This window comes from Halichoeres trimaculatus, unplaced genomic scaffold (assembly GCF_033239565.1).
Source record: "Halichoeres trimaculatus isolate MK-OKI-2021-1 unplaced genomic scaffold, fHalTri1.1 fHalTri1_scaffold_24, whole genome shotgun sequence".
Classification (NCBI taxonomy): domain Eukaryota; kingdom Metazoa; phylum Chordata; class Actinopteri; order Labriformes; family Labridae; genus Halichoeres; species Halichoeres trimaculatus.
The window spans coordinates 9,733,258-9,754,883 of record NW_027437202.1 but is presented as its reverse complement, the minus strand read 5'-3'; the positions used below and the strand labels follow the sequence as shown (position 1 = coordinate 9,754,883).

Below are 21,626 nucleotides of genomic sequence, written 5' to 3'. Positions count from 1 at the left end.
CATCACAACGTGGTCACAGCGGACGCTGCCGGGCAAACTGACACCACCAATCAGAGGCCGTGACCCCCCCCCCCCCCCCCCCCCGCCCTCCACAGTGGGAGGTGTCCACACCTGGTCCACGCGCAGCAGGTGAGGCTGTCAGCACAGAGAGCTGCTGCTGTTGTTCCTGTCCGGCCTTGGACCCCCTCCAGCCTGATCCACTTAATGGACGTTAAGCCGCTTGTTCCTGAGCGGGGGACGCCGGGCTAAAACCCCGAGATTATCAAACAAGACACACACACTGTAACACACACACACACACACACACACACACACACACACACACACACACACACACACACACACACACACACACACACACACACACACACACACACACAGAGTCCCAGAGAAATGGGAGGAGGCGCCAACATGAAAAGAATAAAATGAGATGAATAAGATTCAGTCTCAGTGACATCACCATGACATCATCATTCACTATGGTCACCTCCACCTGCAGGTGAGGAAAGTCATCAGGTGTGTATGACTCACATCACCATAACCATCACCATCATCATCACCATCACCATCATCACCATCATCATCATCATCATCATCATCATCACCATCAGTGTTCTTAAAGCTGCACAGTGTGAGCACGTCTACAGATAACACTCAGTATTTACCGAGATATGTACAGGTAGACACAGGTAGACACAGGTAGACACAGGTAGACACAGGTAGACACAGGTAGACACAGGTAGATGTCTGTGGATGGTGGTAGGTTAAGGTAGATATAGGCACAGAGTTTTTGATCTGTAGATAAAGTCAGACGCAGGTCGCTGACAGCAGAATCCACTTACTTTAATATCAAGTTTGTCAATGACGTTAGCCGTAATCCAGTTAATTTTAATTCAACCTGAGGAGCAGTCGGTGACTTTCCAGCTCAGCTAACCTCAGAGTTAGTTTCACCTTTTTAATCTGCCGGCTCCATCAGAGGGCGCTCAGTTTGTTACTCATCTCTCTGTGTTAAACTGGGATCTGCAGCTTCCTGATGAGCTACACGTTAACCAGCTAACAAAGACAGTCAGAGGGGCTGCTGGGTAAAACCCGTCCAGCTGTCATCATCACAGACCTCGTCAGTTTTTCATCGAGGGCTCAGACTGCAGCTGAACGTAAAAACAGAGACCAAAGTCTGTTGCATAAGTCTGCTGGGACTGATCATCTCGTTTCTCACGTATGGTTCAGTTTTCTGAGCCGCAGAGTCCTTGGCTCAGCGCGGGGAATCACTTCCAGAAACTTTCCATCACTGAACAAACCAAAAATGTTTCCGCTGCTTTATTTACCTTCAGCTCCCCATTTCTGGACCAACTCACTGCTTTATGAGACCGACAGGAAACCAGTCTCTCTCTGTCCAAACCACAAGGACATGCGTGTCTCTGGACTTCATCTGTGAGACACTCAGAGCCCCGCACTGAAAGTGGAGAGCACAGAGAACACTGTTCAGGACAGGAAGTGACGAGCATCTGTTTTCTGCCAGCGGGGAAAACAAAAACCACAATCCAACATTTGTTTTAGATTTATTTTAGAAACGTTGGTAGAAACATGAACCTGAGGTACAGAACATGACCACTTCACTGAGTCCATACAAACCGTCTGAAACGACCCGTTTCAGAGAAAGTGCAGCGACTGAGGAACAAACAGTAATCGAACATCATCAAACATCATCAAAACAGTCAGCGAACGTCATCAAAACATCATCCAACATCATCCAACATCATCATCCATCATCATCCATCATCATCCAACATCATCCAACATCATCCATCATCATCCATCATCATCCATCATCATCCAACATCATCCATCATCATCCATCATCATCCATCATCATCCATCATCATCCATCATCATCCAACATCATCATCGAACATCATCGAACATCATCCAACATCATCCAACATCATCCAACATCATCCAGCATCATTGAACATCATAGAACATCTGAACACAGTTTTCAGGGAATTATTGCACGGCGAATTCTCCTCCCGGCCCAATCACACCTCCCTCCCACCTCCTCCCTCTTCCCTCCTCCCTCCTCCCTCCTTCCTCCCTCTCGTTGGTCCTCCTGGTGTCACTTCCTGCTGCTCTGGCTCTGGTGCAGCTTCAGGATCAGACTCTGGATCTCCTGACGCTTCTGTCGCACAACTCGACGCTGGAACCAGTTGTCCAAACGCAGCGGGAGGTCAAAGTTCACCACGGGGTTCTGAGGAGCCAATCAGAGCACAGGGTCAGGTTTTAAAGCCATCCAGACGTGACCAAAGATTGAACTGATGATCCAAAGCTGGGGCGGCGCTGCCTGAGGCGTCAGGTGTGAGCGTACCTTCAGGAAGCTCTCAGCGTACTGCAGCAGGTACACACCGCAGTCGCTGCTGTTGTCCTGCAGTGGGACTCTGCAGCTGCAGCACCTCATGCTGTCCACTGTGAAGGCACGCGGCGTCTTCCTGCGGACCTCCCACTCCACCTGAAGGTAGCTGAGGAGGGACAAAAAGCAGATGAGCATCAGTGTGAGACAGCAGCTGAGGACACGTTACAGAGACACAGAGAGACAGCGTCTGACGTGACGCAGCGCAGCGTGGACGAGCCGTGCTGACAGATTAAAGCATCCTGAGCCTCCAGACAGTTCAGACCCTTTCATCTGGACTCCGTCCTCCACCTGAGGCTGCTTCAGGGACTGAACGGTGAAACTCACTCTCTGAGGAGCTGGCAGATGTTTTTGCGGCACGTCAGCCTCAGAGAGTCCATCACCAGGATGCAGGGCCTGGAGGGAGCAGAGAGAGCAGCCTGTCAGGAAACCTGCTGAACCACCGAGCAGAGACACGTCACAGGTCTCTGGTCTCACCTCTTCATGACCGGGCCCCTCTGCAGACCCTGCTCAGTGCAGCTCTGAAAACAAGAAGCAGACCGTCAGGTTCTGGATCACAGAGTCTACATGGAGGACTGCACCGGCAGCAGAGCAACAAAGGATCATCGCTCTTCAAAAACTCTGTCAACGTCTGTCTCTGATGAAGTTTATTCACCGGTGGCTGCTGGGACCTCGGCCCGAGGGAACGCTGCTCCTTCTGCTCCTTCTGCTCCTTCTGCTCCTTCAGCTCCTTCAGCTCCTTCGTCTCCTTCTTCTCCTTCTTCTCCTTCGTCTCCTTCGTCTCCTTGGAGCCACCTGAAAGAAAACCAGACATCATCAGAAACTAAAACACACCATGGATCCAAACAGAGACACAGGTCGACAGGATGTGATGTCACAACTGTCCCTCAGCCTTAAAACCACAGAGTGAAGCATCTCTGACTTTAAGTTCATGTCTGAAACATCGACTCTCGTTTCTCAGCCCAAAATACCCAGAAACCACCTCTTCCTCTGGGTCTGAGCTCAGACACGTTCAGCAGCAGCTCACCTGTCGGTCTCTGGTACTCCTCAAGCTGGACTTCTTCAAGACCCGGGAAACAGACCACCACCAGAAACCAGTGGGCCCTGAGGGCAGGTGAGGACAGGTAAAGACAGGTGAGGGCAGGTGAGGACAGGTGAGGACAGGTGAGGGCAGGTAAAGACAGGTGAGGACAGGTGAGGACAGGTGAGGACATGTGAGGACAGGTGAGAAAAGGTGAGGACAGGTGAGGACAGGTGAGGGCAGGTGAGGACATGTGAGGACAGGTGAGGAAAGGTGAGGGCAGGTAAAGACAGGTGAGGACAGGTGAGGACAGGTGAGGACATGTGAGGACAGGTGAGGACAGGTGAGAAAAGGTGAGGACAGGTGACACAGCGCCCTGACAGGAAGTCAAAGGTCAGCGTTCACTGACTCCGTGTTGGGCGTGAGGTGAGTGGGCGGGCACGCGGCGTCTTACTGAGTGTTGACGGGGACAAACAGGAAGTCTTTGGCGAAGATGTCGACGTTGCGGGTCCACCTGCGTACGCGGTGATGCCTGGTGTATTGATCACTGAAAGACGAGACCACAAACTGAGGACAGGAGGAAACCTCTGATGATGAACTGAAAACCTCTTTGTCTGCTCTTACGGGACGTAGGGGGCGCTGTCCTCTCCGGGCAGTAATCGCCGGCACAGCTGTTTGTAGAAGAAGCTGCTGAAGACGTGACTCCGCTTGGCCACGGGGCCCCCGACGCCCTCCAGGAAGAGATACCTGCAGGAGGAGAGTGTCAGGACCCCCTGCTGGTGACTAACAGGAACTACACCCCCATCCTCCCTGAAACAAACATTTATTCATCTCTGAGCAGACGATGGTCAGCGTGTAGGGCGTGGGGCCTCATAGAGACTCTGTTCAGACTCAGTGACCCAGGAGCCGTCTCCTGGTTCAGGTATCAGATAAAAACCTTTCTAACGAGTTTTTAAAGCTAACACCACCGACCGAGGAGTTTGTCTCTCACTTGAGGTAGAAGTCGATGATCACATCGTTGAGAAACTCGCCGCTGTCCAGACACGCCAGATCCTCCTTGGACACACTGATCCGACCTTTGCAAGGCGCCGCCGGGTACTGGATCAATCTGAAGACCAGGAACAGGGTCCAGTTAGAAACTACCTAAAACTTTTTCTGCTGGTTTCTCTGAGTCTGAGTCTGACCTGGAGGAGACCTGCTGACCACACGCACTCTGGTCCTTACTCGCTGGACCGGATTCACCCTGAAACACAGGAGGAGACGTCACCACAACCAGGTTCTGAGCTGCTGAGGCTAACAGCTAACAGCTAACAGCTAACAGAGACCAGAGGACTGAAACCGGTGGAGGAAGTCTTACTGCAGTGTGTCCCAGCAGACCCAGGAGGTGCTGGTTCACAGGGGGGGGGCAGCTCTGCAGGAGCAGCAGGCCGTCGGTCCAGTCCAAAGGGGACGAGGGCCCGCCTGAGGAGGAGGACGATGAGGAGCTCCTGTACTCCTTCATGCTCAGGATGGAGGCCAGCAGGGCGGCCGGGGCACCCCGCAGCTGCTCCTTCAGCACCAGCAGGAGGAAGGAGCAGGCCGGGCCTGAGGGAGCAGGAGAACCAACAGAACCTCAGAACCTGCAGTCCCACACTGTGACCCGTTAACAGTTTGTAATTCATTGGATACTCTGGGCCTGGTGTGACCCGTCCCAGTTTGGCCAGTGTTCCCGGTTACAGCAGAAGCAGCGAGGCGTCTCTCGCCGCGCTGCAAACGTAATCGCTGACATGTTTCCACCCTGCCTGTGGCAGCTCAGTGTGATGTCATTACCGACATTACTCCACGCCACTGAACGCAGCCTCCACCTCAGAGCTCTCTGTGATTGGCTGCTGCTGCTGGAGGAGCCACCTGATTGGCTGTTTGGGCGCCACCCAGCGCTGGAGGGCTTCAGGAGTTGTCAAAAGCTAATTTTCCACAAAGCTCCAGCCGAGCTTTCATGCAGAGCCCAGTGAGCGCTGCTGCAGAGATAGTGCTGCGCGAGAGGAGGGATCACTCTGCCGTAAAAATGTTCAGTGTTTCACATCAAACCCACACGCTGCTTCTCCATGTTTCTGCTCTTTGTCTTTGGATCAATGGTTCAAGGTGTTTTCACTGCTCTCTGAAACAAACTGTGTGTGTGTGTGTGTGTGTGTGTGTGTGTGTGTGTGTGTGTAGGTGTGTGTGTGTGTGTGTGTGTGTGTGTGTGTGTGTGTGTGTGTGTGTGTGTGGAAGCTGCTCTGAGTTTTTGGGGCTTTGGAAACATGTCAGTGTTCGATCAGACAAACCTCAGCACGTGGCCTGGACGTGTTGAGCCTGGGACTGAGACACTAAAGACTTGTCCCTGTTTGTGAGAAACTGGAGCCTGAGTCCAGACCCCCTGATGGACTCCATGTGTGACTCCCGCCCCCTGCTGGGCAGTGAGGGGAACGCAGCTGGCTCTTACCCGGCGTGGTCTGGATGTAGGACAGCTCCCTGTGCAGCATGTTGGCCTGAGCCTGCGTCACCCACAGGAACAGCAGCGAGGGGGGGGGGCCTTCCCATCCAGCCAGCAGGGGGCCGCCTTTGACCACGCCCCCGTCCCAGATACCATGACCACGAACCTGAGACGCCACCACGGTGAGCTCACCTTCCTCCAGCCCTGACAGAGACGGAGACGTTTGATTGGTTAACTCACACTGACGGAGCGACAACAACAGGCTGTGGGCCCTCAGGGGCCTCCTCTGGTGTCTGGGAGTCACAGGACACACTGAAACCTCGGTGAGGTCCAGGGGCCGTTACCTTTGACGGGCAGCGTGATGTCATGTTCGGTGATCTGTTCAGAGAGAGAGAGAGAGAGAGTCATTCACCGAGAGCTGAACAACATCAGCGCAGAGTTCAGAGCTCACAGAGACGGCACAGAGACCAGGGAGGACCAGGATCAGGTCTAAGTCTGGCCTCGAGCTGAACAGGTAGAAACAAACACACGTTTCCTGTTTGTGGACTCTGTCTGAGCCGTTTGGACACACGCCGACCTCCTCCTGCGTCTCTACAGCGAGAATTAACGACCTCCTCGCCATCCGACCACAGGCAGCGCTTTAAAAACTCTCAGGGTTTTCCGTCTCCACGGGACATTTCCTGTTTTTCCTGAAGCCATAACTCTCACAGCAACGCGCTGACTGCTCTGAGAGCGGCTGTTACCATGACGACAGAGCGTGTTGTGATGCCAGAGTGAGTTCAGGTGTTTTCCCAAATGAAATCTTCCCAAAGAACTGACACAACTTCGGTTTTCTCTGTTTTACTTCAGAGCAAACACACACACACACACACACACACACACACACACACACACACACACACACACACACACACACACACACCTTACACACATGAAACTCTGCACTCACCCTCAGGTCTTCGTTAGCTTGAGCGTCCGTCAGGCCGACGTGCAGCGAGCTGAACTCCAGCTGCAGGAAGGGAGGAGGAGCAAAGTGGTCCATGTGACCTCGGAGGGAAGACGCCATCGCAGCCTGTCCGCCATTAAACACACACACACACACACACACACACACACACACACACACACACACACACACACACAGCAGAGACCAGGTTCAGGTTTAGTCAAACACCTTTAACTCCTCCCACAGACACAGACTCCTCCCCCATCACGCGTCTCTCCTCACCCTGTCTCCAAACAGTTTCTCCCCTGAGTTTCCCTGATGAGGCTCCTCCGTCCTGCTGCTGCTTGCTGGCCTCCTACGTTCCCTGTGTCCTTCATCCCTGGCCTCCTCCTCCTCCTCCTCCTCACTGGATAGCACGACTGAGGGAGAGCAGCAGAAACACATGATCAGAGTCCGTCAGAGGATGGACTGAGCCGTCAGATATCCGTCACGCTGGTTCAACGAGGAAATCAAATTCATTCAGACGCGTTTCCAGGATTATTGAAACTGTGCCGTGTTTTACTCACTGGGCTCCGTCGGTTTCTCCTCTTTGGGTTTCTTCTGTCGGGGCGTCAGAGGATACCTTTTCAGTACATCTTCGTGTGTCACACTCGAGCCCTTAGCGTGGAGTCCGGACGAAGACGCCAAGTCGTCCTGGAGAGATCTCTGCTCCTGAATCTCCCTGTAGTACTGGATCAAAAACAAGAAGAAAGAGAAGTCACTCGTCTGAAGCAGAGAGGCGTCTGATCCACGACCTCTGACCTTTACCTTCCTGGGAAAAGGGCACGGACACAGCCTGGCGTTCCTCCAGCTCGGCTGGCTCGGCTGGCTCGGCTGGCTCGGCTGGCTCGGCTGGCTCGGCTGGCTCGGCTGGCTCGGCTGGCTCGGCTGGCTCGGCTGGCTCGGCTGGCTCGGCTGGCTCGGCTGGCTCGGCTTCCCAGCATGCCCCTGTGCCTGCAGCTCAGCCAGAGAGTCCTGAGCCTGTACCGTGATGCTTTTAGGGGGCGGGGGGGGACCTGAGGGATGGGTGTTTGTTCTGATTGGTTCAGTTTGAGCGCGGGACGTTCACGTGGAGCAGAGACTGTGACTCTGAGATGAACTCTTCACTCGGTCAGTCTGATGAAATAACTGATCGTTCATATTTAACTCACTTCTCCTCCTTGGCGGCGAGGACGGAGGCCCTGGGCCGTGTTTGGGCTGCAGGTAACGTCTGATGTCTGCTGTAGTCTTTCCACGCCACCTGGTGGAGAAAGCACAGAAGAGCAGGGACTGATCAGAGCTCTGGTTACTCTCTGTAAACCTGTAGAAGTCAGGAGGTTTGATCCATCGACTCTGAAAGTTACGCTGAAACTGACCCGTCTGCTCGAGCATCAGAGGACGGTCCCCCTCTTCCAGGCTGTGATTGGCCATTGCAGCTTCGTGTTGCCGTGCTATTGGCTGTTTCAGCTGTGACGTTCGGGCCACAGGGATGGAGCGATGTTTTGGGAGTGTTCCTTGACCTGGGCTTAATTACAGGACTGAAGCAGAGAAACAAAAGCAGTCAGACTCTGTTTTAGCTCAGACTCTTTCAGCAGCATCATAAAACCTTCGGCCTGCGCTCCACAAACCTCCGTCTGCCAGCCGGGGCGTCGGTGTTACCAGCACGCATCCCTTCAGTCCGGTTTCTCCCTGGCCGGTCTACGTAACTCTGTTCAGACAAAAAGGATGTTAAATAAATCACAACAGCTGGTCCAAACAACAACAACCATCTGTAAAAATGGTCCATGAAACAATCACATCCCAAACGTTTGGATTAATCACTAACACAACCTTTGGCTGGAAGGTGAAGCCCTGGAGGTCACAGGTGGGGCAGGGGGTGGGGTCACAGCCTCCTGAGAGTGGGATGTTGAAGGACGACGCCGTGCTGAGGACAGACAGACCATAAACACTGACCAAACTCCTGGGAGAGAGCACACAGATCCACTGAGCGCTGACTGAGAGATTACCAACCAGCAATCAGTCAAACCTTTGACGTTATGAAGTCACAACATTATCACTGAAAACCATCAAATGTTTGACCTCTGTGAGACACCTGTGAGACACCTGTCCAGCTGACCCGTCTCTGTCGTTACACCTTTAACACATGCTGTGAACAGTCGCTGCCTCAGGTCAGTTTGGACGGTCAGAGCTCTGATCAGGAAATGAGGCAGCTCAGGAAGTAAAGCAGAGATCTCACACACCGGACATTTCCTGGTTTCAATAACAAACTGTCATCTGAGGATAAATACACAAAACAAGTAAATATTTACACCTCAACCACACAAACTGTGGCGAACAGAGGATGAGTGAGGATGTTTAGTAAATAAAGACTTGAGTTGTTTAAACTTTTCAGTTTACTCTAAAACTCTGATCTTTTTAAGTCTGTGGATCATCCTGTTTCACCTCCTCAGGTAACGTTAAACATGTTTCTACATCCTGATGTGAAACATAAACAGTTTTGTTTCTGAATGGGATCAAACTGAGGGAGCAGCAGCTCAGAAATCACCTCCTACAGCTTCACACAGAGCAAACACTCAGCCACATGTTGATGTTTGGTCTTTAAAAACATCCGGTTTAACTTTAGTGTCACTCACACAGAGGATGGAGCAACTGTCAAACTTTAACTTTAACTTTACCCAGAGTTAGCTGGAGCACTTAGCCGGGCTGCTAAGCTAACCGGCTACAGGGAGCTGCCTCAGCCACAGAAGAGCTTCTTTCTGCCGGACGGTTCCTGGCGACAGGAGCGGGTCTGGACCGGGTCAGGACCGGGTCGGGATGAGATGCAGAACCGGTATAAAGATGGTCTTAAGGACACTTTCTGGAAGCTGCTAGCCCGAGCTCTGCTGTGTTTGCTGAGCCATGTGCTACCATCACAACAACGAGATGACGCAGCGGGGTCTGACTGTACGTGATTACGTCATGGACCACAACCATGGACAGTGTTAATAAAGTTAACCCATGAAAGTTATTTAAGTGAATAATAAAAGAGAAACAGTAAATGAAGACTTTCTCACCTGAGCAGGAAACAGCTGAGTGGACCTGTGACACACAAACAGTCTAAACAGAAAATCAACCACACTGTGATCACAGCCACGTGTCTCTAACTTCTTCATTCCTGTGCTTTGAAACACAAACAGGAGGCACTGACTGGGATCTGTTATGATCTGGAGCTACAAATACTTTAGTTTAGTGGAACTTACCAGGAGCTCAATGCTCAGCACACCGTACAGCAGTCACAAACAAACAAGGATGATCTCACACGTGATGCCCTGAGGATGTCAGGAAGTAAAGTTAAAATGTCCTGTGTGATGACAACATTTAAAAGTTATTAAAGTATCTGTGTTATTTCAATCTTATGTCTGCATATACGTTTCCATCGAGAACATTGTATATTATCATCACTTTCGGGGGTTTTCTGCCCTCCTGTGGACAAAAACTATACTGCATCCTCGCAATAATAGCAATATAAGTTTTGACCACCAGATGGTAGCAAATATTTTGGGATAATAAGCTCAAACAAAATCGGGAACAGAAAATACTTTATTTTATTATTCTTTATACCGGGTTAAATAAAGTAGAACTAACCAGATGCTCATCACCCAGAACAGCAGCGGGAAATAAAAAAAATATGCTCTATGCCATTATATATTCAATATTTAAAGGAGTATCTGTGTTAATTCAATCTTATCCCTAAAGTGGATAACAGAAAGGCCATAAGGAACACTTCCGGTCTTTGCTGATAGATAGAAAATTGATGTACTGAACTCACAACCGGGACTGAGTTTAGTGTTGCTAATCAGCCTGAAGCAGAAGGAGATTTACGTTACATTCCCACTGTTGAAAACAACAAAAGTGTCTCTTTTTTTCGAAAAAATGCTCTTAATTTATCACATTTATTTAATACTTTATTTTCCTGTCGCTAAAGTCCTTCGCTCCTCAATTTTAGTCCTCAAACAGCTCCTCGATCAGCCTCAGCTCACCTCCCATCTGCTCTACATTTTTCAGTTTATTTTACCACATGCAACCATAGCTTTATCCACAGGAGGGCGCCTTTCAGTCGTGTCTAACGGGTTATTACACATTAAGCCGTAGAAGAAGCAGTTCTTCTTCGTCGGTGAAATTAAATGTAATGATAGCTAAAAAGTAAGACACCTCACTCTGTACGTTTTTTGAATGCTTGAATCAAAGATACGGGATTTAACAGAAATTTACGGACGAAATGTCGGTTTTAAAGCAAGAATATTAAAAGAGGAAACAAGTAAGACTTCCGGGGTGTGTTCGTAGATTCAAACATGTCTTATTTTACACAGCCGGGATCGAGGAGTTATTTAAGGACTTAACTTGGGGAGCGAAGGACTGCAGTGGCGGGAATATCAGAGTTAAGCACATAATAAATAAATCAAGATCATGTATCAACGAGAAAAAGACCCTTCATGTTGTTCTTACGGTTGTTATTTAATTTAAAATCCCCTTCGTGTTCCCAGCTAACTTACAGCTCAACACTCAGCCCCGTTTCTGTGTAAAGTGAGAGGACTCTGAATCAACCAGCACAAAGCGGAAGTCCTACTCATGTGATTTCTTAATCTTTTGGCTTCAAACAGACCTTTAAAGCCTGTCTTAAGACTTTATTTTTAAACAGACCTTTCGACCGTCATTTTTCCTTTTATGTCGTGACTTTGGTTCAAGCCTCCTAAAAATATACACAATGAGATGTCTTACTTTTTACCTATCATTACATCTAATTTCACCGACGAAGAAGAACTGCTTCTTCTACGGCTTAATGTCAGACTCCGTTAGACCTGACTCAAAGGCGCCCTCCTGTGGCGTTAGCTATAGTTGCATGTGGTTAAATGAACTGTATAATGTAAAGCAGATGGGAGGTGAGCTGATGTAACCAAGGAGCTGTTTGAGGGCTAAAATGTTGGAGCGAAAGAGCAGAGTTGCAGTAAAATACGAGTAAAACACATCTTGATTAATTCATTTATATTCTTCATGAAAATAGAAACCTTCTTGGTGTTTTCAACGGTGGAAATCAAATTGAATTCCCTCAGTGTTTCTGGCTGATTGCATCACAAAACTCAGCCCTTGTTGTGAGTAAAGTCTGGCTGCTGTCACCGTTTAAACACGAGCAAACTGTGGAGAAACATTAACCCATCACTTCACGTCCTGTGAGGAGATGTTGGAACAAAGAAAAGTTCAGTTTAAAAGACGACTCCACCTCCTTTCATGGTACAAAGCTAATGCACACTTTGGCACCAGTGACAAGGCACGTTAATAAAAAGTGTCACAGCTCCTTCATACGAAAATCTATTTCTGAAAAATTATTCAGAGTGACTTTCTCACTACAGTGCTCATGGGAAACTGAGTCCTTTCTGGATAGTCTTTACAGCGCCATTGTAGTCACGAATCACCAAGGTAACCATGGTAACAGTTAAAAACAAAACACCAACAGCCCAGAATCACCGTGACGAGGATGGAGGAGGAAGCAGCAGCAAACTGAAGACACACACACACCTTGGTTTTAGCTGTTCTGTGATTGGTTGATTATTGCGTCAAAGAGTCCAGGACAGCAGGACAGCAGAAAGCAGCAGGAGAAAGGCAGGGCAGCAGGAGCAGCAGCAGGAGAGCAGCAGGAGAGCAGCAGCAGGAGAGCAGCAGCAGGAGAGCAGCAGGAGCAGCAGCAGGAGAGCAGCAGGAGCAGCAGGGCAGCTGTGGACGCTCCTCTCATCGGCTCAGAGACAGAGAGAAACTGGAGGCAGGGAATTAATACTTTGTCTTTTTATTTTTTCAGAAACAGAGGTTGAACGTGCACTTACAGGAAACATAGAGAGGCTGACACACACACACACACACACACACACACACAAATACACATGCATATTCTCATACACACTCTCAGACACTCACACACTCTCACACACACTCTCACACACACTCTCACACACACACACTCTCACACACACTCTCACACACACTCTCACACACACTCTCACACACACTCTCACACTCTCTCACACACACTCTCACACACACTCTCACACACACTCTCTCAGGGTCAGAGGTGCAGTAAACTGGCGTCAGGTTGGCAAACAGCACTGTGGCACAGAGCCCTGCTCGGGCTGATCATCAATAAATAAACAAACAATAAATAAACAATAAACAAAGAGTGTGTGAGTCTCTTCAGTCTGAGTGTCCAGGGTGTGTGACTGGATGCCACTGTGTGTGTGTGTGTGTGTGTTATTTGATGTTCTTCAGTAGAGATGTGCGAGCGTTCACCACCGCCTTGAAGGCGTCTTCGCTGCCGGGCGCCACGCATTTATCGGGGTGCAGCAGGACGGCCAGCTTCCTGTACGCCTTGTTGACCTCCTCCCTGGGAACAAACAGGAAGTTAGAGTCAGCGCCGCCGACAGCCACGAGTCTACGACAGAAACAGAGTGACCTTTGACCTCCAGCATCACTCACCGTGTAGCTCCAGGTTTGACCCCCAGCATATCCCATGAGTCTTTGCTGTTTCTGATGCGTCTGATGGTGTCTGCCTGCTCTTTGGTGAAGCCAACGCTGACCTCAGCCGCCGGACGCTTCCCGCCGTTCTCACACATGTCGGTGATGGACGAGAAGAACGCCTGAGAGAGCATGAGCACACACGGCTGAAAGCGGCGTGGAAACAGGAAACAAACGACTGTGAGGTGAGCGTCAATACCTGAAACATCTCGTTGATTCCCTCGCCGCTCTGCGCCGACGTCTCAAAGTAATGGAAGCCCCTGGACTCCGCCCACAGACGCCCCTCCCCCTCGTCCACCACCCGCCGCTTCGTCAGGTCCACCTGTGGGACAGGTGACAGACGTGAGCGCCAGCGTCAGGAGCGTGCTCTGACCTCACAGGCAGGTGAGACTGACTCCACCTTGTTGGCGCAGACGATGAACACGATGCTCTCCATGTTGGCCTGAGAGCCCATTTCCTGTTTCATCTCGCCCAGCCAGCTGTCCAGAGCGTCGAAGCTCTCCCTGAGCCCCACGTCGTACACCAGCAGCACGCCCTGGCTGTCCTTGTAGAACTCATTACGCACCTGAAACACCAACGAAGAAGAGAGCAGAACCAAACACGAGTTACTTCCTGTCCTTTCAAAATAAAAGACTGAGGAGTTTAAAGACTCACTTCGTAGAAGAAAGGATGACCGGCCATGTCGAAGATGTTCACTTTGATTTCTCTGTCCCGGACCTGCACTCTGACACACACACACACACACAGAAACATTAAACAGCACATACACAGGGTGACTGTGTGTGTGTGGCGTGGACTCACTTGGTGACGCCGTAGTCGATGCCGATGGTGGCGAGATACTTGGGGACAAACCTCTTCTCACAGTAACGCTTGATGATGCAGCTCTGACAGAGGAAACGAAGAAACGCTGCAGGTCACATCAGAAATCATCTCTACGTTTACCTCAAACCTTTTCCAGCTGATTTTAGAGCATGTATCAAATATTAACACGTCACACTTTGATCACATGACCACGTCCTTTCAGGAGATCAAACCACAAACTCAGGCCTCCAACATCCTCACACCTTCCCCTGTTTCTGCTTTACCACCAGCTTCAACAACAACATGTTCACCTGCGGACAGGTGAGCATGGTTCACCATGTTTACCACCCAGAGGTGACCGTGTTGTTCTGGCTGACAGGTGAGCAGTGTGATGTCATCACAGGTCAGAACATGGCGCAGTGATCTGAGAGTAAACAGGATGCTCCTCACTGTCATGATCTGTGATGTCATCCTGACTGTCCTCAGGTGAGACAAACCCTCACACCTGTCTTACCTTTCCCACCTCCGCGTTTCCGAGGCTGATCACCTTGACCCGCAGAGACTTCTTGTTGTCTCTGCGTTTGGGGGCGGTGCTCTCCATCAGTCCGCGGCTGTTCGCGCCTCCTCCGCTGGTTGTTGTTGACAGCTCGGCTAGCTCGGCTAGCTGCTCGTTAGCTCACCGTCCTCAGGTAAACAGGCTCCAAGTGTCAGTCCGGAGGTGGAAACGAGGCACAGCGGGTTGATCAGAGCTGGTCTGCGGGGTTCTGATGGGTTCGGCAGGTCCACAACAGGTCCACAACAAGTCCACAACAAGTCCACAGCGGGTCCACGACAGACCGTCAGACCCTCAGCATCCCGGGCTAACAGCTGACAGACGTTAGCCTTGATTAGCAGCTGTGACGCTACCTGACGTTTCTTCTTCTCTTGTTTTCGGGGAATCGGCTGAAACAAGCGCCAGCGCCACCTTCCGGCACGGAGGCCTTTCACAGTAATAAACCGTAGTTATCAGTTTAGTCCAGCAGGTGGCAGCAGCTCTTCATACGACACGCTACAACAAGACAGCTTCAGAAAACTTTTAATTTCAAACAGATTTTACAGATTAAACTCGAAAAGTACAAACTCAGATGAAACAAAAAAATAACAAAATAAATCTGCAAAAATTCTCAGGAAACAGAACAAAGGTTCATCTAAAAATAAACCATTATCCAAAAAGTCAAACACAAATCATTTCAAACGTTTTAGACACAAAGAAGAGAAAAAAATCAGTGAAAAACATCAGAAACATCAGAAACATCAGAAACATCAGAAACATGCAGGAGGAAACATTACGCTCTTCTCTTTTAACCAGCGACAGATACTTCAGGAGGATTTTAACCAGCACCAACAAACCTGAACAACTCCCTGATCTCTGACAGAAAAGATGATTCATGATTTAATGAGCTGGTATCGTAAAGAAATGACTCAGAGGGAAGGTTTACATAAAACCTTTCAGATTAAAACTATCTGTTCATCTGCTTTGAATGTGGAAAACAGATGAACAGATTATTTTAATCTGAGAGCCGTCTGAAGTTTGAACGTCAGCGACTCTGAACAAACACTGATAAATGTGCTGAAGCTGGTGACAGAATCATCAGGACGTTAAAAAATAAACCCATGAATCCTGTTTCCCCTGAACATCTCAGAAAGTTTAACACGGGGATTAAACCGTGGAGAGAAAAGCCAGACGATAAATCCAGAGTTTTAAAGCTCAACCATCATAGAGAAATCTACCTGATAAATGTTTCTTCTTCTTGTTTTAACTAAAGGACTTCAGCCCCAACATCTGTCTAACACACGTCGTCTTTCTTCAAACAGGAAGTTAGAGTAGTTGGGGATGGGGAGAGACGCTGTGGTCTCATTAGCGAGAAGGAAGCGGCTGCATCTGCAGCTGGTCGTACGTGTCTCTGGTGGCCGAGCTCAGACCCTGCAGAGACAAGAGACGCTTTAATACTCCAGGAAGTAGACTGAACCCCGATGATAAGATAGATGAAGAAACACACCACACAGAGTCTGTTTGCTCTCACCTGATACACCTGCTCGTTCCTCCTCTGGCGCTGAAACACACACACACAGAAACACACACACACACACACAGAGTCAGGGCCTCAGACTGAACCTTCACACTCCTTCAGTTAAAGACCAGACTGTGACTCACCTCTTTCTTAGCAGGGAGCTCCTTGTACTCTCCATCGCTGCGTTTCTTCAGGTCCTGTAGGATAGAAACGAGCTCGTTACTCCACCTCATCACTCTGATGACGGAGGCTGTGCTTACAAGCAAACCAGCCTCTCAGTAACTAAATCAGAAGCGAGGTCGCTTACCGTGTAGGTGGAGTCCTGCATCCCGCGGTTCTGAAAGGACAGAGAGAAATCACACAAACGCTCGGCTTCACTTCATGATGTTCTGAGTGAAGTCAGACTCACCCTGGGCCTCTCAGGGTCCCTCATCAGGGGGGCGTAGCCTGCAGAGTCCTGACCCACCAGACCCTGGACACGAAGAGCACAACACCATCATCATCATCACCATCAGCATCCCTCATCATCATCATGTGTGTGTGTGTGTGTGTGTGTGTGTGTGTGTGACTCACGCTGTAGAGGTTTTCCTCAGGGACCTTCATCTTGCCTCTGAAGAACTGAAACACGAGAAGAAGAGAGAATCAAACATGAGTACAGGGAGAGAGAAAACAGTGCACTGCTCCTTTAAACACTGGTCATGATGTCACGGCGTGCTCAGAGACCCACCTTCTCCCTGATGAACATGCCCGTGATGATGAGTCCGTACAGGCCCAGGAAGCCGTCCAGGATGTAGCACAGCTGGGGGTCGTACAGGGACGTGGCCTCTGAGGAGGAGAGGGGTCAAAGGTCACACTGATGGACAGCCAGTTCAGCCAATCAGAGGACGAGGTAGCAGCACCATGGCAGCACCGAATGTGTGTGTGTGTGTGTGTGTGTGTGCTGTCAACAGTGTGTGATGTGATGAGGCAGAGTCTCAGTCTGCTCAGTTTCAAACACACACACACACACACACACACACACACACACACACGGCGCTCTCAGAAACCGACGCCTGATGTTAACGAGAACGAGCCGCAGACGCTGGAGGAGTTTGAAGAAGCTCGCTGAGTTTCTGTCTCCGTGGAAACGTCAGAGTCTGAAACTCTCTCAACCATCATCATCATCAGAAGATGAAGAGTTTGGGGAAGACGCTCAGCTTCAGAACCACAGAGCTGCTTCCTGTGTGTGTGTGTGTGTGTGTGTGTGTGTGTGTGTGTGTGTGTGTGTGTGTGTGTGTGTGTGTGTGTGTGTGTGTGCAAAGGGGGGTTCAGTCTGTGGTCACTTTATTGCACTCACACAACAAAGTGACACACACACACACAACACACACACACACACACACACACACACACACACAGAGTTTCTGCTGATGTATTAAATCGTCTCTTCTTTCTCTCCGATCTTCTGAGTTTTATTTAAAAACCTGTTTCCTGTTTGTCGCTCAGAGCGTTGAGGCGTTTGGCGTGGATGATGACATCAGAGAGTTTCCGTCTGTGAATCTAAAAGACTTTAATCTGATCCGTCCTGGTTGTTTTAAGGTGTTGGAGGTTTGGGAAACCTGACGTAGCGTTAAATAATAAACACACTCAGAGCTTAAACCCTGAAGCTTCACACTGACAGACTCCACGGTTTAACACAGCCTGGAGTCAGAATCAGCTCAACAACAAGATAAACATCACCAACCATCTCCTCAGGAAACATTTCAACACATTTCTAGATCTGAATCATGATGATCTGAGGAGGAGCTGAGGAGGAGCTGAGGAGGAGCTGAGGAGGAGCTGAGGAGGAGCTGAGGAGGAGCTGAGGAGGAGCTGAGGACAGCGGTCAGCCTGAAAGTTTCTGTGAAACAGATGAAATGAGGAGAGAGCTCCTGACATGGAGGAAAGCCTGAGGAGAGCAGAGACTGAACCAGCTCTGAGGACGGAGCGCTCCATCCCCGGCTGAAAACAACTCTTCAAACATGGCGGCTGAAGACAAACGAGCTCTGACTCCATGTTTGACGCGCTCATTTTGGCTTCACTGGTTTAAAACTTTCTGTTTCCACACAGGAAGACAGACGGTTAAAGTTAGTGCTGTTGGTTCAAAACCCCTTTCTAATAAATATAAAATAAAACATCTGAATCTTTAGATTTATGTTTGAGTCTTTACATTTTCAGGCCATGAACAGATTTTCATCCTCACAGGCTGAAAAGATCTGATCCAAACGTCTGAATCACCTTTGTTTATGTCCTCAAATGTGTTAACATCTAAATGATCACGAGGTGTGTGTGTGTGTGTGTGTGTGTGTGTGGCTCTTACCTGCAGGCTGAAACAGGGCGCTAAGGGCCAGCAGGCCGCAGGTCCACATCAGCAGCTCCATCAGGGACCTGGTTCAGTCTGGTTCTGGTTCTGCTCCTGAGGGTGTGAGCTGGAGGCTGAGAGCTGAACCGTTTCTTCTTCGTCTCCGTCTCGAAGTGGAACAGGAAGCGGTGAGAGCTGCTGCTGTGACAGGTGACACACATCTTCTGTCACCCACACACACCCTGAGCTCTCTCTCTCTCACACTCACACACACACACACACACACACACACACACACACACACACACACACACACACACACACACACACACACACACAGGGCTTGGTGTTTTCAGCACAGCAGCAGGTCTGACTCTGACAGGAACTCGTCTCTGAGGCGGTTTGTTTCTCCATGAATGTTTCTGAGCTCGCACCGTCCTCAGTGTCTCTGTCCTTCTCCAGCATCCTCACACACACACACACACACACACACACACACACACACACACACACACACACACACATCTACAAATACAGGACAGTTTGTCGGCTGTTTGCTTTTAGGATTGAAATAATAAATAAATAAACGTGGATCATCAGTGCCACTTGTCCGTCTTCGTTCCTTCAATCACAAAACACACACATTAGTAAAATCATTTATTTATTCTTTAAAAATAAACATTTTCACAGCAAAGTTATGAGATCACTGCAAACAGATCCATCTGTGGATCCACGTTTTCTGATCATAAATGTCTGAAATCAACATTTCTGTGTCTGTTTAGTCTCTGTGGGTATAAAGTTATAAAGGTAAAAAGGTATAAAGTGCAGTTTGCTCTAATTTCCTTATTTTGTTTTAATATTTACTTCCTCATGTCCCGTTAAGGCACAGCTCAATGGCTCCATCTGGTGGTCAAACCCACAAACTGCAGCTGGCTTCATATTTTATAACTAACCCTAACCCTAAACACTCCAGATATAATCACACCTGTCACTCACACCTGTCTGTGGAGCCTGAGATTAAAGATCAAACTTTTTCTCGGAGCAGAGAAAGTTTGAAACATTCAGATTTGTTCAACGTTTAAATTTCACCAAAATAATAAAATAAATCAAAGAAATGTCGGCGTGTGAGCTCTGATCACAGTTTGTAGTCCATGCATCACAGAACTACAAGAACCAGCAGTCTGATCAACAGTGGTGCTTCCTGTCAGGGTCTGCCTGGAAGTACTCCTCAGGGGTGACGGTCTTCACCCCCCCAAAGTAGTCCAGCACCCAGACCTGGGTGATGTTGAACTTGGCGAAGAACCAGTTGTGATCAGACGGCCAGTCCACCATCTCCGGGTGTCGGCTGAACAGAGCTTTCTTTGCAAAGTCCGCCTCCGTCCCGTTCACCTGGACGACCAACACAGAGAGGGGTCACGTGACCACTCAGCTGGGACACAGGTGAGTGTGTGAGTGTGAGTGTGTGTGTGTGTGTGAGTGTGTGTGTGTGTGTACCTCCATCACAGATCCAGACAGGATGATGTGAGCACAGAGGGGGCTCTGGGGGTCGTAGCCCTGCTGTCTGCAGTAATCAGTCTGAGCCAGGGACATGGACAGGGAGGCCTGAGGGTTCACCTGCAGAGACAGCATCAGACCAGCTGAGTCAGGAGACCTGAACCCGGACCACGTGAGATCACCTGAGACCACCTGAGATCACCTGAGATCACCTGAGACCACCTGAGATCACCTGAGATCACCTGAGACCCAGGACGCCTCCAGGAACACCCTGTTCACTTTGACACTATAAAACTTCCCCTGCTCAGCACTCTGTGGTTTCCTGTCACATGACCTCAGCTACAACATGTGACCCGCCCCAAACCTGCTGAGTCACTGTGAGAGGAAACTGCTGCGTCATGGTGAGGCCTCTGCTGCAGTTTATGACACAAACAGTTTAAAACTCTGTCTCACATGGAATATGAAGAAAGCACACACACACACACACACACACACACACACACACACACACACACACACACACACACACACACACACACAAGTGACTCTTTAAAGGTGTGTATCCATCAGGTCTGAGGGTGTGAGGTCCTTCAAACTCTCTGATAAATGACTCAGCAGGTTTTACTCAGAGATCAGGATCTCCAGGTCTGACTTTAGTCCAGGGGGGACTGTAAGGGGGACTTTGTGGGGGTCTTTAGGGGTCTTTAAAAGCCGGATGTGGACCCTTCCTGCTGCAGACTCTGGTCTTAAAGATGTCAGACTCTGAGAGAGATAAACTCAGCCTGTCTCTGTTTTTGTTTCCTCTAACTGTCAGTCTGTGGGTTTCCCACGAGTGTTTCCGCCTCCACCTGTGACACACACACACACACACACACACACACACACACACACACACACACAGATCACCCCGAGACTCTGAAAAAACCGTAAACCAGGTCAAAGACACAAAGGGTCCAGCTGGCAGCCTACCTCCAGGTCCTGCACGGAGATCTCCATGCGGGTCAGGTACATGTAGGGCACCCCGGACCCGGACCCGGAGCCGGCCGGCCCGTCGCTCACTGAGAAGGCGTTGGAGAAAGGCTGACCCTGAACCGGTTTGTGGGTGGAGATGGTGGCCATGGAGGCCCAGTCCACCTGGTGGGCGACGAAGCGAGCGACCCGGGCCACCTGGTCGTGAGGGGGGATCCGGACCCGGTGGGAGGAGGAGGAGGAGGGGGAGGAGGCCAGAAGGAGGCCGAGGAGGAGCACACGGAGCGGCTGTTTCAGGGGGCTCATGTCGGGCTCAGAGGCTGGGGGACAGTCGGTGAAGGATCCGGAGGGAGGACACATAAACAACACACCGAGATCCGGTCTGGAGTTTCAGAGTAAGAGTGCGAACGGAAGCGCTCTTTAGGGAACAGGATTTCAAAATAAAAGCTCTACGAACGTGCTGCGTTCAGGAACCGCGGAAACGTCCGGTGTGTTCACTGCTCTGTCAGCCAATCAGAGGACTGTAAGAAGAGGTTTCCTTAAAGAGCTGAGCTCTGTGATCTGAGGGGTGTAAACTTTATTTAAAAAGACACAGAAACGTCTAAAAACC

The 21,626-nt window shown here is 49.8% G+C and overlaps 4 protein-coding genes across 8 annotated transcripts; all 4 read right to left on the bottom strand.

Moving 5' to 3' along the window:
• Positions 1–794: 794 nt before the first annotated feature.
• On the bottom strand, positions 795–12,452 carry LOC141786205 (uncharacterized). 5 transcript variants are annotated; one of them, XR_012597643.1, is made up of 23 exons: positions 11,522–11,578; positions 10,081–10,149; positions 9,895–9,919; positions 9,517–9,744; positions 8,672–8,765; positions 8,470–8,549; positions 8,218–8,379; positions 8,014–8,102; positions 7,631–7,878; positions 7,390–7,552; positions 7,106–7,242; positions 6,827–6,949; positions 6,222–6,255; positions 5,887–6,081; positions 4,783–5,009; positions 4,610–4,668; positions 4,417–4,533; positions 4,050–4,172; positions 3,880–3,972; positions 3,060–3,199; positions 2,882–2,925; positions 2,732–2,800; positions 2,480–2,513 (listed from the first exon to the last, which is right to left on the bottom strand). XR_012597643.1 is itself a non-coding variant. In XM_074664955.1 (22 exons), the coding sequence occupies exons 3-22, from the start codon at positions 8,508–8,510 to the stop codon at positions 2,114–2,116; spliced, it is 2,424 nt and encodes an 807-aa protein (XP_074521056.1). In that variant the 5' UTR covers positions 8,511–8,549; positions 8,672–8,765; positions 12,395–12,452; the 3' UTR covers positions 795–2,113. The 5 variants fall into 5 exon arrangements, 4 of the variants coding, with proteins under 4 accessions (XP_074521056.1, XP_074521057.1, XP_074521054.1 ...); XM_074664955.1 differs by lacking the exons at positions 9,517–9,744; positions 9,895–9,919; positions 10,081–10,149; positions 11,522–11,578 and adding exons at positions 795–2,245; positions 3,432–3,508; positions 12,395–12,452 and having other exon boundaries at positions 2,363–2,513; XM_074664956.1 differs by lacking the exons at positions 9,517–9,744; positions 10,081–10,149; positions 11,522–11,578 and adding exons at positions 795–2,245; positions 3,432–3,508 and having other exon boundaries at positions 2,363–2,513; positions 9,895–9,943.
• Positions 12,453–12,827: 375 nt separating this feature from the next.
• On the bottom strand, positions 12,828–14,855 carry dnajc27 (DnaJ (Hsp40) homolog, subfamily C, member 27). The gene is made up of 7 exons (XM_074664705.1): positions 14,697–14,855; positions 14,183–14,265; positions 14,036–14,105; positions 13,782–13,946; positions 13,581–13,703; positions 13,343–13,503; positions 12,828–13,250 (listed from the first exon to the last, which is right to left on the bottom strand). The coding sequence occupies exons 1-7, from the start codon at positions 14,781–14,783 to the stop codon at positions 13,118–13,120; spliced, it is 822 nt and encodes a 273-aa protein (XP_074520806.1). The 5' UTR covers positions 14,784–14,855; the 3' UTR covers positions 12,828–13,117.
• Positions 14,856–15,305: 450 nt separating this feature from the next.
• On the bottom strand, positions 15,306–19,074 carry cd247 (CD247 molecule). Its single transcript, XM_074664742.1, has 8 exons — positions 18,572–19,074; positions 16,961–17,058; positions 16,807–16,851; positions 16,643–16,705; positions 16,541–16,570; positions 16,377–16,430; positions 16,246–16,275; positions 15,306–16,145 (listed from the first exon to the last, which is right to left on the bottom strand). The coding sequence occupies exons 1-8, from the start codon at positions 18,630–18,632 to the stop codon at positions 16,080–16,082; spliced, it is 447 nt and encodes a 148-aa protein (XP_074520843.1). The 5' UTR covers positions 18,633–19,074; the 3' UTR covers positions 15,306–16,079.
• A 123-nt stretch (positions 19,075–19,197) lies between these two features.
• creg1 (cellular repressor of E1A-stimulated genes 1) lies at positions 19,198–21,508 on the bottom strand. Its single transcript, XM_074664741.1, has 3 exons — positions 21,017–21,508; positions 20,048–20,167; positions 19,198–19,942 (listed from the first exon to the last, which is right to left on the bottom strand). Exons 1-3 carry the CDS (start codon positions 21,374–21,376, stop codon positions 19,739–19,741), a joined length of 684 nt encoding a protein of 227 aa, XP_074520842.1. The 5' UTR covers positions 21,377–21,508; the 3' UTR covers positions 19,198–19,738.
• Positions 21,509–21,626: the final 118 nt, after the last annotated feature.

What these genes read in the sequence shown, in the direction of transcription:
- creg1 (XM_074664741.1), bottom strand. Translation starts at nt 21,376, where the DNA reads ATGTGTCCTCCCTCCGGATCCTTCACCGACTGTCCCCCAGCCTCTGAG. An exon ending in TCTCCGTGCAGGACCTGGAG is followed by an intron (nt 20,168 to 21,016) that starts GTAGGCTGCCAG and finishes CTGTCTCTGCAG; the next exon opens with GTGAACCCTCAGGCCTCCCT. An exon ending in TGTCTGGATCTGTGATGGAG is followed by an intron (nt 19,943 to 20,047) that starts GTACACACACAC and finishes TTGGTCGTCCAG; the next exon opens with GTGAACGGGACGGAGGCGGA.
- cd247 (XM_074664742.1), bottom strand. Translation starts at nt 18,632, where the DNA reads ATGGAGCTGCTGATGTGGACCTGCGGCCTGCTGGCCCTTAGCGCCCTG. An exon ending in GGGACCCTGAGAGGCCCAGG is followed by an intron (nt 16,571 to 16,642) that starts GTGAGTCTGACT and finishes CTGTCCTTTCAG; the next exon opens with AACCGCGGGATGCAGGACTC. An exon ending in AGCTCCCTGCTAAGAAAGAG is followed by an intron (nt 16,276 to 16,376) that starts GTGAGTCACAGT and finishes TGTGTGTTTCAG; the next exon opens with CGCCAGAGGAGGAACGAGCA.
- LOC141786205 (XM_074664955.1), bottom strand. Translation starts at nt 8,510, where the DNA reads ATGCGTGCTGGTAACACCGACGCCCCGGCTGGCAGACGGAG. An exon ending in CTCGCCGCCAAGGAGGAGAA is followed by an intron (nt 7,879 to 8,013) that starts GTGAGTTAAATA and finishes CCCATCCCTCAG; the next exon opens with GTCCCCCCCCGCCCCCTAAA. An exon ending in GACAGCGCCCCCTACGTCCC is followed by an intron (nt 3,973 to 4,049) that starts GTAAGAGCAGAC and finishes CTCGTCTTTCAG; the next exon opens with TGATCAATACACCAGGCATC.
- dnajc27 (XM_074664705.1), bottom strand. Translation starts at nt 14,783, where the DNA reads ATGGAGAGCACCGCCCCCAAACGCAGAGACAACAAGAAGTCTCTGCGG. An exon ending in GAAACGCGGAGGTGGGAAAG is followed by an intron (nt 14,266 to 14,696) that starts GTAAGACAGGTG and finishes TTCCTCTGTCAG; the next exon opens with AGCTGCATCATCAAGCGTTA. An exon ending in ATCGACTACGGCGTCACCAA is followed by an intron (nt 14,106 to 14,182) that starts GTGAGTCCACGC and finishes TGTGTGTGTCAG; the next exon opens with AGTGCAGGTCCGGGACAGAG.